General features: G+C 36.0%; 2 protein-coding genes across 2 annotated transcripts; both read left to right on the top strand.

Moving 5' to 3' along the window:
- Positions 1–35: 35 nt before the first annotated feature.
- LOC135680458 (thylakoid lumenal 16.5 kDa protein, chloroplastic-like) lies at positions 36–2,946 on the top strand. Its single transcript, XM_065194357.1, has 4 exons — positions 36–471; positions 1,945–2,084; positions 2,409–2,481; positions 2,575–2,946. Exons 1-4 carry the CDS (start codon positions 141–143, stop codon positions 2,682–2,684), a joined length of 654 nt encoding a protein of 217 aa, XP_065050429.1. The 5' UTR covers positions 36–140; the 3' UTR covers positions 2,685–2,946.
- A 1,718-nt stretch (positions 2,947–4,664) lies between these two features.
- Positions 4,665–15,201, top strand: LOC135680457 (receptor-like cytoplasmic kinase 185). Its single transcript, XM_065194354.1, has 5 exons — positions 4,665–5,043; positions 5,692–5,888; positions 6,085–6,274; positions 13,522–13,913; positions 14,159–15,201. Exons 1-5 carry the CDS (start codon positions 4,908–4,910, stop codon positions 14,741–14,743), a joined length of 1,500 nt encoding a protein of 499 aa, XP_065050426.1. The 5' UTR covers positions 4,665–4,907; the 3' UTR covers positions 14,744–15,201.

Here is a 15,201-nt window from a genome sequence, read left to right as displayed (position 1 = left end):
ACGCAACGTGGTCTCCAGCTCGGATTCCCCGTGTCAAGTCGGGATAAGGAATCCATTTGAGTTCTCGTCTTCCACCGACAACAAGCAGCACATCTTCCATTCCATCCCATCCCATCCCATCCTTCACGGTGTAAGCAGTGATGACTCCGCCACTGCCTCCTCCCCTCGCGAGGCTCATAGCCACATGCCCTCCTTCCACCCTCGCGCTCGCTGCGGTGCGCGCCACTGTTCCCACGACTGCCACGCTCGTCGTGGTGCCACCGCCGTCCAAGCGCGCGTCGGCCACTCTGGGGAGGCGGGAAGGCCTGGCCGCCGCATGCTTCGCCGCCCTCACTCTCTCCCTCGCTAGACCCGCCTCCGCCACCATACTGGAGGCGGACGACGACGAGGAGCTCTTGGAACGGGTGAAGCAGGATCGGAAGAAAAGACTGCAGAGACAGGGCGTCATCAGCTCCTCCGACAAGGAAAAAGGTCAGCTAATGTTGCCCTAAATTAGGATCAACTCCAAGAAACCAGTTCTTGTTCTTTTAATGCTAACTGTTCCGATCCCCATGTTCATCATGGTAGTTTCTGAACTGATTCTTATTCTACTCTTCTTCTGTACTTAATTGCCTTTTCGGCCAATGAGATTTTGATTCAGATCATTCTAAAGTTTGGTTTCGTGTATATTTGGTGTAGAATACTATCCAAAGAAAGAGTCTGTATGCATGCTTGTGGTAATTTATTGATTTGTTAGTTGAAAATACTCAAATATACATATAATATCTCGGTTTAGTCTCATATTACAAGTGATTGATAACTTGAATACATTTATAAGGATCAGATAAATCTACCATCATCAGATTGGGCTTGAGCATTTTGGATCTTTGGTTCAGACGAAACAAGGTGGGTAGATTAGTTATTGTCTTGAGCTGGGTCGTGACAAATGGTATCAAAGTTGACTTAATATCAGACATGCTGACTGCTAAACTTAATATCAGGCATGGATCATTGAGTCCTTAACAAGGATATGAATCCCTTTAGTGGAGCAGAGCTAGATGACGCTACTATCATAAACTTGGACTTAAGTATTTTAGATTGGTGATTCAAGTTCAGAAGGTCAGTCATCCCATCAAAACATATCGGGACACAAAAATGTAGGGTCTAAGTAAATGTAGGGTGTAAATAAATGTTGATCCCACCAATGTGAAGTTAGGGAGAATCAATTTAGGCAGTAAGTCTGACCTAACTGAAGGTTTTGAGTTTTTCAATCAATCTAATTGTGTTTTTCCATAAGATGAAAAACATGGCCTGAGTTTTTGAGCAATGCTATAAATGATGCAAGATATCATCTAATTTTTTGCCTTGGTGATAACCCTTGGCCCAATCTTTTACATGCAATGAGTGGCATTCACATCCATGAGCAATGTTTAATAAAATCTTGTCTTGCACCATTGATATGCTTAGAATCAAAAGAATAAATTTTGTTCAAATTGTGTTGAGTTCTTTTCTGATTCTTTCCTGAGCATGTTTTCAAATTCATTGCAACTCTTTCTATTAATTTTTTTCTTTCGAGGGAAGCTGGATAATGTATGAGGTAGATGAGAAACAATTCATCTCCATTTTTGTTAAGATCCAATTAAAGTACTAAATGTTAGATTGACACATAGTTCATGCAGGTATCAGAACCTGCTTTACGTTTCATGCAGCGTTAGAATGTGCCATGAAGCCAAATTTAACTTGTTACAACATATGTTACTTGGAATGCTTCTAATCTTTCTTTCTTGGTGAATCCATTAGTTGGTTATCTTGCGTATGAACGATAGAAAATCCATAATTATTTACTTGTCTTCCCTTCATTATAGACATATCCTTCATAATATTTGCATTCTGCATTTTCTCATGTGAAGTAGGAGCTAGTGGTTACATCTCTTTCTGCCTATTAATTAATGGCACTTATTACAGGTTATCTGCAAGAAGTAATCTACAAGTTAAGCAAAGTGGGCCAAGCTCTTGAGAATGCTGATCTCACTGCAGCAAGTTCTCTTCTAGGGCCAAGCACCGATGCTGACTGGGTTAAAAATGTCAATGCAGCCTTTGCTAAGGTTGCCACTCTATTTACACTTAGCATTATGTATACGAAGCATGGTTTTAAATATGGATTGGTACAACTTGTACCAACTAGTATTTACTGGTTCGAGCAAAGGATTAGTATCGGACCATATACTAGTTGTCATTAATTATTTATTTATTTTGGTTGATACCGATGGTATGGATCGGTATACTGCTCAGTATACAAGCACTGTACCAGTGTTATAAATTATTGAAACCAGTATCGGGCCGAGATTTATTATCTTGATTCTAAATCTTTTTTTCAAAATTTCACCATTATGATTGCTTTAATGCTGTCATTTTTATTGGTTTGGCAGCTAAGCACTAGCCCTGAAGAGAAAACTGAGGTGGACAACTTCAATTCTTCTTTGACTTCCTTGTTTACATCAGGTATGAAGTTTATGCAACAGTAGACCAACTTGTGTCCAAATGCTTATCTTCATGTGCCACTTGTACCTCTCTACATATACTATCTTCTTGCAGTTGGTGATCGTGACATTGAGTCTTCCAAATTGGCATTTGTATCATCTGCAAGTGCATTGGAGAAATGGGTAGGATTTGCTGGCTTAGTTGGCCAGCTGAAAGGCCTCTAAGTGAATGGAGCCATTCAGCATAAAATGCTACATTTCGTTTCTTCTCTATTCTTTCTTGTACTAATGTTGGATTTTTTTTTTTTGGTGTTTCTATTTTTGGTTGCCCTGAGTTGATTGACTTACTAAGTTTCTTTTTCGGTATTTTGTCTATGAAGCAGCTATCTCTCCTTGTGAGTTCATAGTTAGTACAGCTTAGTTATGGCATCTAAGTTAAGCCAATGTACAATATCTCTGGTTTAAAGCATTATGTTCTTTGTGCCTATGTTTTGCAGTGAAAATGATAGCAATAAATGTGAGAATATTGGCTTCCATAATCTCATTGTTCTTTTAAACTTTGCAATGAATCGGGATTTAATCCCATAAGAAATTCAAAGGGATCAAAGAAGAAACAATGTAGCTATTTTTTATCATTTGTATAATAGAAAGATGTATAATTGTTTGAATACATTTTTTGGTCATAGTTGGGAGTGAAATCTGAGTGTGTGTGTGTGTGTGTTTATTTATATATATACAAAACTAGAAAGTGGACCAATATTTTATAAATCAAAACTAAAAAGGTTTCTTCTTTATACTATCACGTGTATAAAATTTATTCGAAATATGTGAATGTATTACTAAAGAAAGATGAGAGAGCCACTCCCCTCTGGAGAAACCAAAATGCTTAATGACTCCTGCAAGATTGATGAACCAGTTACAATATTTCTGAATGTAGTTATAATATTTTTTTATTTAGAGTATTTTGAATAGAGTGATGGTGTCTTTGATTACTGAACCAAAAACATTATAACTCATTATTTTTATTTTTATTATTCCTTTATAATAAAATGATTATAAAATATTATTTTTAAAAAAAATTAAAAATATAGAATTTTTATCATGATTTATTTTGAAATATATCAAAGCCTTCATAATTTTCATCCAAAATCATTTGAATTCTTATTTTAATAGTTTTATAATACCTTAAAACCTATAGTAAATTGATATTTATTGTTAGGAAAAACTTCAAAATTCATTGACGAAAATATTATAAATCTATTAAAAACATTCTAATTAAGAAAAGTTTTAATTATTTTTAAATATATAATAATAATTTATAATAATTTCTAAAAAAAATAAACCCTTAAGTTAAGTTTATTCAAAAATATAAACTTCTCATGCTTTATTTGGAAATATGTCAAAATATTTTTAATTTTCACTTAAAATCACGTAAGAACTCCAAAATAAAATATTTTATGCAACTTTAATAAATGTAATAAGAATGAGTTAATTAAGATTCAGCTTCAATGTTTTTTTAATACGTTAACAAGGAAATTGTGTGTTTTAGTTCAATAACAAAAAGAAAAAGAAAACTATAATCTTATTAAAAATATAGACTCGGTTGAAAAAGAAATTATAACGGGAAAAACATAAAAACAAAATTAAAATTGTTAGTTGTTAGCCAAGATATTTTTTTTGTTATTTATAAAATAAAAGCTCAATTTAGATATTTTTGGAAATAAGGGGTACTATCTATCCCCCACAAACATTCAAACTTGGGCTTTTCCCTAAAAATCACCCAAAGTTAGTTCCTAAATTTAAATTTAAATTTAAATTTAAATATTTTAAAAAATATTTTAATCAAAAAGAATAACAATTTAAATTTAAATTTAAATATTTAAAAAAATATTTTAATTAAAAAGAATAACTTGCCGGTACTTATCTCACCAAAAGTTGCAATATGATGCCGAAACCCTTCCCAAAAATGAAATCAGAATTTTAATGTCTCGTTAATTGCTCATTTACTTTTTCGTAGGGAAAAAATAATACCTCACTCGTTGATTTTTTACCTGCCGCTTTACCGTCTCCAACGAATGCGCTTCTGTGGGGGCCATATATAACTATGTGAAAGGGTAAGAATGGGGTCGCCACACGATTTTGTCGAAAAAGAAATTTTACCCACAATCCTCTCTTACCATATGCGGTACTGTCCGTTTCCGTGAGTCACAGAAGCTGCTGATCTCTCTCTCTCTCTCTCTCTCACGCACGATTTAACCCCAGACTTCTACGTATGGTTCCGCCCCTCTTCTCTGAGTTCTATTCCATTTGTATCGAAAAAGCACAAATTGTTTTGATCCGATCTGGTGCACCGCCGGCGAGACTTCGTGTAGCTGGGGTCGCGATCGATCGGAGAATCGAGGAGGAGCTGTAATCTGTGGATTTTTCTTGGTACTTCCGACTTATTAGATGGGTTGCTTTCCGTGTTTTGGATCGGCCAGTCAGAGGGAAGAGGAGGAAGTGAAGAAGAAGAATGAGGGTAAAGCGGGTGGGGCTTACCATAAGGATTCTTCCGCCGCCACGGCGTCTAATCATGGCAGTATTGGTAAGAAAGTCCCAACTTTGATGCTAAAAATTGGTCTTTTGTGCGAACATGTGGATCCTATGGCATCGCTTTGCTTCTTTGGAGGGAGTATTTTGTTTATTTAGTTTTTGATCTTTTTATTTTGTCTGATCTGTGGGCATTGGGACACTTATCGATCTCTTTTGGATAAATGTCAATTGAATACTGTATAAGAAATAGAATAGAAAAATAATGATTTTTGGAACTACTTGTGGTGTTCCTGATAGAAAATCTTTCAGAATTTGGGAATCAGACTCCTGCATTTAGGACTATAATTTTCTTGCCATACGCATGAATTTCTCCTTCGCAAGGGAGAAAGATGTATTTTTTTCTTTGAAATAAATTTGCGTGTCTGTTTGGTCATTAAACAATTTGGATTTGTTATGACGAATTGGAAGCTAATGCATGAAATTCACCATGCCTCTGTGATACTATGGTCTGATCAATGTCATTGACCAATTAGTCGTGTTTGGATTGAACAAACTTTACTCATAATTATGGAATTCAAAAAGTTGTCCTTCACTTGACGTGTCTAACTATGCCTTCAAAGTTAATATCACATGGTTATTAAATTCTGGAAGCAGAATATCTAGTTTCTTGTTCACCCTCGTTGATTTCTTGTGGTGCTAGATAAATCGAAGTCGCGGATGGGTTCAGACACCAGTAAAAAAGCATCAACTCCCAAAGAATGCAATGCTGATCATATTGCAGCAAAGACGTTCACTTTCCGTGAACTTGCTGCTGCCACTCAGAACTTTAGACAAGATTGCCTTTTGGGTGAAGGTGGTTTTGGCCGTGTTTATAAAGGAAGGTTGGAAAATGGACAGGTTGGTTTCTTTATGTTTCAGTGTCGATTTATCGGTATTTTCTTTGCGTGTTTTACCTATCAACAATGGTCTTCATCACTTTTGTGAAACTGATCTAAAATAAAAAAAAAAATACCTTCAATTATCAGCTAAATTTCGTTTTTGCATTATAGAGTATAAAAGCCATCGAGCTTATTGCGGACACAAATCTTTGCAGGTTGTTGCTGTTAAGCAACTTGACAGAAATGGCCTTCAGGGGAACAGAGAATTTCTGGTTGAAGTCCTCATGCTTAGCCTCCTACATCACCCTCATCTTGTCAATCTGATCGGTTATTGTGCTGATGGTGATCAACGATTGCTTGTCTATGAGTTCATGCCATTGGGATCATTAGAAGATCATTTGCATGGTTAGAGATTTCTTTGTTGTCTTATACTTCTGATTTGGTTATTTTGATCTTATTTTTTCTTAATTCCTATGGTTGCAATTCGGTTAGATATACAAACCGATATTAACTAGTTATAAATGATAAGGATGATTTATAAAATAGTTATTAGTTCATTATTAGTCATGATCTATTAGGATCCATCTGCTTTTTTTTACTTGCATAAATGCTTAAAAGTGTAGGGTGCTATGAGTACGCTAAATTTAGTCTTGCATAGTTCCAAGTTACACTAGCCTTTGGAAATTCTAAACTTCTGTTGAAATTATTATGCAAATACATACCCGACTCTTTTTGTTGTGTTTGGATAGGTTAAACTAGATTGTAATGTTTATGGTTTCCGATTTTCTTTTAAATGCCATTTGTTTTTCCCATGTTCCTTTTGTCTACTTTTTACCATTCTTTTTAGTCTCATCCCAACTCCATCCAAGGTTGGTCTTATATCTAGATCAGATGATATGCCCATGGCAACAAACTATCCCACCCCCTAAGTTTGTAATAAAGAGGAATGACTAATTTTTGAGCTAAGGCACACGCCTAAGGCGATTTTCCATCATGACATGGGTGTTGATGGGCATGCCACATCCAGCATCAGTAATAGTATATAGCCTAGGAGAAATGCATCTATGTACCACGGGCTTCATTGTAGTATAACAATCAGGAGTAAGCACATTAGTGGGAAGTTAGAAACAATTGTGACTTGTACCTTCTGATTCACCTTTTTTTTTCTTTTTTTTTCAGGCATTTGCTTTGGAGTTGTTAACATTTTACATGACTTGCATTGACTAATAAGAAACAACAAATACAAGGTTGTTGTGGAGGGATACTAGGACTCTTTAGAAAGGAATTAAATGATGTCCTCTTCATGTAGACTTGAGTACCAATAACTTCTGCCATTGCTTGTGAGTAGTCCTATGATTTTACATGGGTGCATATGCCAGAGCTGGATTTTTGAAGTTGCCCATAATGGATCTAGAAACCAATATCCAGCAACAAATTTACCAAACCAAACCCCATGTATTTGTTCTTTTACCAAACCAGTCCTATTTTATTGTCTTGCCTAAGCTTTTAGTTTAGATTTGTTCTTTTAGCTTGCAAAAAATTCATGCACCACTTAGAACTTACTACTTTTTTGGTAAGAACTTATCAATGATGAATAGTGCTTGCATTAATTCTTAGAGAAGTCATAGTCCAAATAGGAGACAATAGAAGAAAATAACAGTGGTTCACAAGAAATTGCATTGCAAGAAGATTTCAATGGAGATGAATGAATTTAATTTGGCTACGAATAAAGTAACAGATTGCAAAATTTTCTAACAAATGATTTTATGAAAGTAGGATTCACTAGGATAAGTATATGAGAAGAGCAACATATTAGATGATATAGATAGAGAAAAGGCTCCTGGAATTATTCTTGTGGACGAAGGCCTTATACCTTCCGAAGTCTCATATATGAACGATGAACACATTTTAGTGAGGAATAACTTTCTTTTATTAGTTTAAACTTCATTTACAACACCATCTTTTGCTTAGAACCCTGTCACCTTTAAATAGAACCAACTACATGAAGGAAAAGCAAAATTAAAGTTACCTAAATAAAGCTTATTCTTGAGTTTATGACAAACAACACTTAGTTCATACTGAAAAAAGATACGCTTCCAGGTTTGTTTGAAAAATAATATTTCGTTTTTACATAATTTTTTATTGGCATTGACTTCTTTCTTTAAAACTCAATGCAGCTTATAATTCTTTTTTTAAAATTTATAGATAATTTCCCTTTTTATTTGTTGATTAACTTTGGTAGAACATGTAGAGACATTACATTTGCTAATACCCTGATTTAAAGAATATTCCAAAGAAATAAGAATAGGATTATTGAAAATGAATAATAAGTTTAATGTTTGTATCTATAAACTCATCAGATATTCTAAGGGATTCAATTGACCTTTTATCTTTCTATGCCTAGTATATAATAAAAAAGCACCATGGTCTCCAACAATATCTTAGGCTTAAAAATAATCATATTTTGGTGAATGGATGCTACAACAATTATCATTATGTTTTGAGTTGAGTTGCTACAAACCCTTACTGATCAAAGTTCAATTTCAATATGATTGTCCTTTCCATTTGATAAAAACTTATTCTTATGCATTACTGTCAGCAGTAACCTATTGTTCATTCAAGATATTTTCTACTTTCTGTTATTTCATGTGATGGTAAACATAAGGAAATAAAGGATGTGAAAGGGAAGGAATTGGTAAGGAAAAAAAAGATGGTTACACCGTCAGTTGTAGTCCTTTTTATCATGTCAAGCCCTTTATGTTGATGATACAATTGATGCCACAATCCAATGGAAGATCATGTTTACAAACGTTATAGTGTATTTTCCATATTAGCCTATATGAACGAAAATCTCTAGCGTGTGACTTATTTAAGGTCTCTTATGAAAATCTGCCAATTTGGATTCTCTTTTATCATATGATGGTAAATATAAGGAAATAAAGGATGTGGAAGTGATGGAATGGGTGTAGAGGGTTGTTATAGGAAAGCTGGTTGGAATATCATATCATAGCCCATTTCATGATGTGAGGCCCTCGTGGTTAATGGAACAGCTGATGCCACAATTCAGTGAAAGATCAAGTTTGTAAATATTAGAGCTGATTTTCCATATGGATCCTATATGAACCATAACTTTTGGCATGGAGCTTTAAGGTCCCTCATGAAAATCTCTCAATTTGGACCCACATTACCATATTGTCTTTAATCAAGTTACATGCAATGAACATCTATACAACTGAAAATTTCTCAATTTGTCAACATATAAATAATGTAGATTTCTATCAAATGATTCAACGGGTTTATGAGATGTAGATCATGAGAAAGTGAGAAGAAACAACGTATAACAGGTCTCTATGTTCCTAGGAAACTAAATACAACTATTAAAATAAATACCTTAAATAAGGAAAATTTTGAATTCTTTTATAGTCCCTCACAAAAAAAATTCCAACAGTACATATACCATGTGGTTAATGAGATGCCATCAAAAGACTTGAACCATCCATTTGAAGGGAACAAAACTAGAATCAATTATTGAACTATGTTTCTTTGACTCGGATGATAGTAACTTGCAATTGTGGAATACATTGTTGATGGTTTCTGCAATGATTATTGTGTGTGAGTATCTTCATTTACGAGATATTCTAAGGATTGTTTAGATCCCTAGCTAGAGTTGTTTATGGATTATGCTTATATATAGCATACTTTGTTAGGGATATTCATAGAGTCATGTCTTATAAAAAAAAAATTATCTTGGGTTTTTCTTTTCCATAAATTATTAGGGATATTGCATACATTATTAGGGATATCTATGCTCTCTTTATAACTATGTAGATGAGACCGATCATGATAAGGATGGGATTGGAGTGATATTCGTCCTATATAATTGTATTAAAGTGTTCACTAGTGTGATTCTTAATTAACCAATCAGTTTGTTATTCCTCAAAAAGGATCACCTATCATAGAGATTAGGTTCTCAGAACTGGAATACCTACTGTAGGCTAATTTTCATCCTCTCAATGACATTAGGACAATAATCTTATATGAGTCTTAGACATATATGTGATTATAAGTAGACAACATGTCCCCAATTCTAATTTGACATGTTGAAATTATGATTTCATGAACATACAAATAATCATTTCATGTCGTGAAGATTTTAGTATATTGAGAAAATTTTGCTAGTTATCACACATTTGCATGACATTTTCATGAACTTTCCAATAATGATTTGAAAAGCGTTAGGCGCCAAGGTTCGAAAATGCCCGAGGCGCTAATTGCTCGCCTAGGTGCCGACTCAAGAGAAGCGAGACGCTTTGAAATATTAAAATATAAAAATATAAAATATAATTAATAAATAGAGATTAGCAGTGTTAAAGTCTAAATAGGGACTATTATATGATAACAATAGTTAAAAATCTGTTGTTAGCAATATTTAATCTACTGTTACCAGTAGTTAGAGGGGAGAAAAGAGTCACTGATGGTGGAAAGTGGGGAAGGAGAGGGTGACGGTGACGAAGGAACTTTCGGAGGACGATGGCCACGACGGAGGAAGCTGCGGATGACAGTAGTAACAACAGTGGATGAAGCTGCGAATTGCAATAGCAGTGGTGGAGGAAGCTTCGGAGGACAGCTGCGGCAGTCGAGGAAGCTGCGGACGACAGTAGCAGGGACAAAGAAAGCTTTAGATGGTGATAGCTGCGATGGCAAAAGTTGTGGATAATGACATCATGGGCAAAGGAAACTTCAGATGCATCCATTGATGGCAGAGGAAGCTACGGTCCTCTCCCTCGACGGTGGAAGGAGCTACACACAGAAGCAACGACAGCGGAGGGAACTGCACACGGAAGCTAGACCTTCAGACCCGTCCGTTGACAGTAGAGGAAGCGTCAGTCTTGTGCATTGACGACGGAGGCAGCAGTAGAGGAAGCGACGATGGCGAAGGCAGTGGCTGCGCACGAAGTAGGGTTTATGGCTTAGGGTCGCGCGGGGGGCAGGGTTTGTGTGCGCATGTTTAGTAACATTATATAGCTTAGTTGGTTCAATAGAACCAGTGAAGCTAATGTTCAACCGAATGCTTCGTTTCAATCAGGCGCTCGCCCGAGGCACTTGGCGCTTGGGTTCACGCGAGTGCCCAAGCGGTGCTTCACTGATTATGACTTTTATAATGTAGCAGTGCTCTTAAGATGCCTACTGGTATCATGAAGTAAGAGGACACTAACATGGCAAAATATTAGAGAGCAAGATGCTTTAGCATTTATTTCCAATACATTATTCTAATTCTGCAGTAATAGGTCAATGACTTGTGGTCCTTGATTATTGTAATTTTTTATTGCATTCACCATCAAGCTAAATTAGTTTGAACATTTAGTGTATGATTTAGTAACATAATTGTTATCATGATCTTCAACAATAAATCAGAAAAGGTAACCATATCAAATGTACAACTTAAGTTAAAAGATAAATGCTATCAAGCTCTTGAGTAATAAATTAGCACATAAAATGCATTATAAAAGGTGTACCCAATGCACGAGGATCTCACCAATGCGGGTCTTGGGGGGTCAATTTATGCAGTATGAAAGAATTTTCAAGCGATATACATGGACACTTCTGTCTCTTTGTTAACACGAACGTGCTTAACATCATATTAAATTGAGAATTAGATTAAAGAAAGCAAAAGGAGCACATTCATATCATCCTATGGAATCTAAGCAGAACTAAACTAAGTCTTCATAATATCGTATGAAACCTAAGCTGAACTAAACTTTGCTTACAGTAGTTTCATGCTCTTAGTACAAGTTATATTTCGATAGGATCATCCTATTGAAATAAAGTGTATGCTGCATGTCATGCCATGTACCATCTTGCAGGGCATTATATGTGAGCATCAATTTGATCACAGCTAACTATTATAATATACATGGACTGATTTGTTGACCAGGATTGGAAGCGAAGTTTGGGTATTCCAGATTTGTATGATACTTTTGCAATTTCAATCTCCATTCTGCGGTTTTCCCATTTGAGGTGGGCTTTCTATATTTTTGGACATTCTTGTTCATATATGATATTTTCTCCTAGACAAATGTTTGATCCCATAAAAACATGTCAGCTGTCTTTTCTTGAATGAAAATGCATAAATCAATCAATTTCCCTCTAAAGATAGTCACATAGATCACATGCATCACCAAAGATGATCGCATGTATTTAATGAATCAATCAAGGACTCATTGCCAGCAGTCGCACTGGTTTATAGTTATCAAACATAATATCTATGATTATTCATGTGTTTAAAAATATTTTGAATCCACATTCTTAGAACAATTTCATCTTTAGTATCCATTCATTTATATGTAAGCACAACTATCAGTTGATTGTTGGAATAGATTTTCTCAAAAGGAAACTAGGTCATTTAGTCATTGAGAATAAGCTACATACCAGTTAGACTGATACATGATTAGACAAGGTACTCTTTAACTCTGAGCTGTTATGTAATCGCTGTAAATAAATGTGGTGCTTATATTAGTGCAAGAATGAATTTAAATTGAGCCTCATTGTAAGCAGTTTGTATGTTGTATTTAACTTGAAATTCTTTGCCAGAAGAGAAAATTTTGCCTTCTGATCTAGACAAAGTTTGTCAAAAGACAGCTCAACAGACCATGACCTAATCATTAGTGTTCTGGATCTGTTGTATTTGGAAGATTCAGCCATGGTCGTTCTTTAAATGCTAGCTATTGTTGGAGTTTGGATGCATGGCATATGTTTTTTTCAAAGGTTGCTTGACTTTTTTACTGGGATCAGGCTATTATATCTGGAAGTAGTTGCATATATAATCCATGAAACTTGTTGATGGACGCTCCTTAAATCTTCATCTATATAAATTTTCATCAATGTATGAAAGATACTCCATAAATCTTGTTGAGATTCATGTTTTTCTCAAAAAGTCTCTACATCAGGTTAATGTTGTAGATACTACGAGAGCTCATTTGGTGGATGTCCTCCATGCTGCTGTTTGTCACAGAAACATGATATTCTTGGGGAACATATCACTGGAGAAGAAATAGGTCATAGTTGATTCAATTGGGTCACAGTATTGACTCAATATACTTTAGCAATTGGATCATACTAGACTCAATATCTTTGGCAATCCTCCTTGGCAATTCATGCTGAGACAAAAACGGATGGTCCAAAACAATGCACTCCTCTCAATATTCCATTACTAATTCTGGTCACCTGGGTCACAAAGTAACTGTGATTGATTCTCTCACTAATTCATTATGAGACATTCCATTTATTAATTAAAACAAGGATTCATGGTTCAAAGAGGCTGAATTTCAACAGAAACCTCTTCTTTTGCTTCCATTCTATTCTGTAGTGCTTTCATCTGAATTGATGTCATTCTGAAAATTAAACAAAATTCTTGTATTTATTTTGTTGTGAGATTGGTTGATGTTTAGTTTAAGAATTTCATTATGAACAAGGGTAGTTGCAAATGCTCTCAAGTTCGTTTATCAGTGTCTTTCATTAGTTTTGGAAAATTAACCCTTTGACATGCCTCTTTTTCTTTCCAACCTGGAGTAAAGCAAATTACCTTAAGGCTTTTGTGGAGTTTCGTATGAGTTGACTTGATTGTAAATTGATTTCTATTTGGTTTTCAATAGATATCCCAGCTGACAAGGAGCCACTAGACTGGAACACACGGATGAAGATAGCAGCTGGTGCAGCTAAAGGCTTGGAATACCTTCATGATAAGGCGAACCCTCCAGTTATTTACCGTGACTTCAAATCATCGAACATACTTCTTGGTGAAGGTTATCATCCAAAGTTGTCAGATTTTGGGCTTGCAAAACTTGGTCCAGTTGGTGATAAGACTCATGTTTCAACAAGAGTGATGGGCACATATGGTTACTGTGCTCCCGAGTATGCTATGACAGGGCAGTTAACTGTGAAATCTGATGTTTATAGTTTTGGTGTTGTCTTTCTCGAACTGATTACTGGGCGTAAAGCAATTGACAACACACGACCTGCTGGAGAACAAAATCTAGTTGCATGGGTATGTTGTTCTTTTTCTTTTTTTGAACTGCTCCATCCTATCTCTTCTGGCTTAGTTGTAGGATTCAAGTGAAGGTGCACCATTTACTGGTATGATGATTCAAAGTCTTGATCCCAGCTCTAGATTCCAAAATTAAATATTACATTTTGGGAATATAAAAGTAAAAAAACTTGGTTATGTGTTGACCTTTCAAATATCAGTTCAGATTTTGCTTAAAACTATGATCCTGTGAATCTCATGTACAGGCTCGTCCGTTATTTAAAGATCGAAGAAAGTTCCCTCAGATGGCTGATCCGTTGCTACAAGGCCATTATCCTGCAAGAGGCTTATATCAGGCATTGGCTGTTGCAGCAATGTGCTTGCAGGAGCAAGCAGCTACTCGTCCACTCATAGGGGATGTTGTGACAGCACTTTCATATTTAGCTTCACAAACTTATGATCCGAATTCAGCTACTGGTCAGAGTACTAGGTTTGGCCCATCTACCCCAAGATCGAGAAGTGGAAAGGACCATCAACATGCTGTCCATTCACCACAGCGAAATTCTCCAGATCTCAGGCAAAGGGATCCAGTGAAGGGACTAAGCAAAGGTGCAAAAGTTGGCAGAGGTGGTTCTGGTTGCGGATCCGGGCAGAAGTGGGGCTTGGAGGAGTCTGAGACACAAGAGTCTCAGATGGATAGCCCAGTCCACATTGACGGAGCAAGAGACTCCCCGAAGAACCGTGATCTTGTCAGAGAGCATGCTGTTGCAGAGGCCAAATTATGGGGTGAGAAATGGAGAGAGAGACAGCGGAGAAATGCACCAGATAGCTTCGAAAGTACACACGAGTAGAGGTCCTTCCAGATCCATTCATTTGGATGGTACTTTTGCATGTTTTGCCTTCATGTAAAGGAGGATGTAGGTTGGAATTCAACAACTGGTCAGTAGGCACGACATCGCAGCTTTCACGGTACCATTATTCTTTGTGAATAATCCAACTTTTGTGGTGTCACCGCTCACTTCTCAAACTGCCGTGGACTGTGGTATCATTTCATGCAAGGTTATGTGTCTCGCGGAGGCGTTGTCATTCGACATTGAAGCTGGCAGTCAAAGAAAGATAAAAGAAGAAAAAGGTCCAAAAAGTGTTAAAAGAGTTGCATTTCAGAATGCATACATGCAATGTATCACGAGCCATTACTATGTCGTTGAGTTGGTGCATATTCGATGTAGGGCCTTTATTGGTCTAAAATACATGAAAATTTCATTAGTTTTTTGTCCATAAAATATATATATGAGTTTGCTTTTGGATA

The sequence above is a fragment of the Musa acuminata genome, chromosome BXJ1-8 (assembly GCF_036884655.1).
Source record: "Musa acuminata AAA Group cultivar baxijiao chromosome BXJ1-8, Cavendish_Baxijiao_AAA, whole genome shotgun sequence".
NCBI classification, from domain to species: Eukaryota; Viridiplantae; Streptophyta; class Magnoliopsida; order Zingiberales; family Musaceae; genus Musa; species Musa acuminata.
The sequence above is the reverse complement of the archived record's forward strand: the minus strand, read 5'-3'. Positions and strand labels throughout refer to the sequence as shown.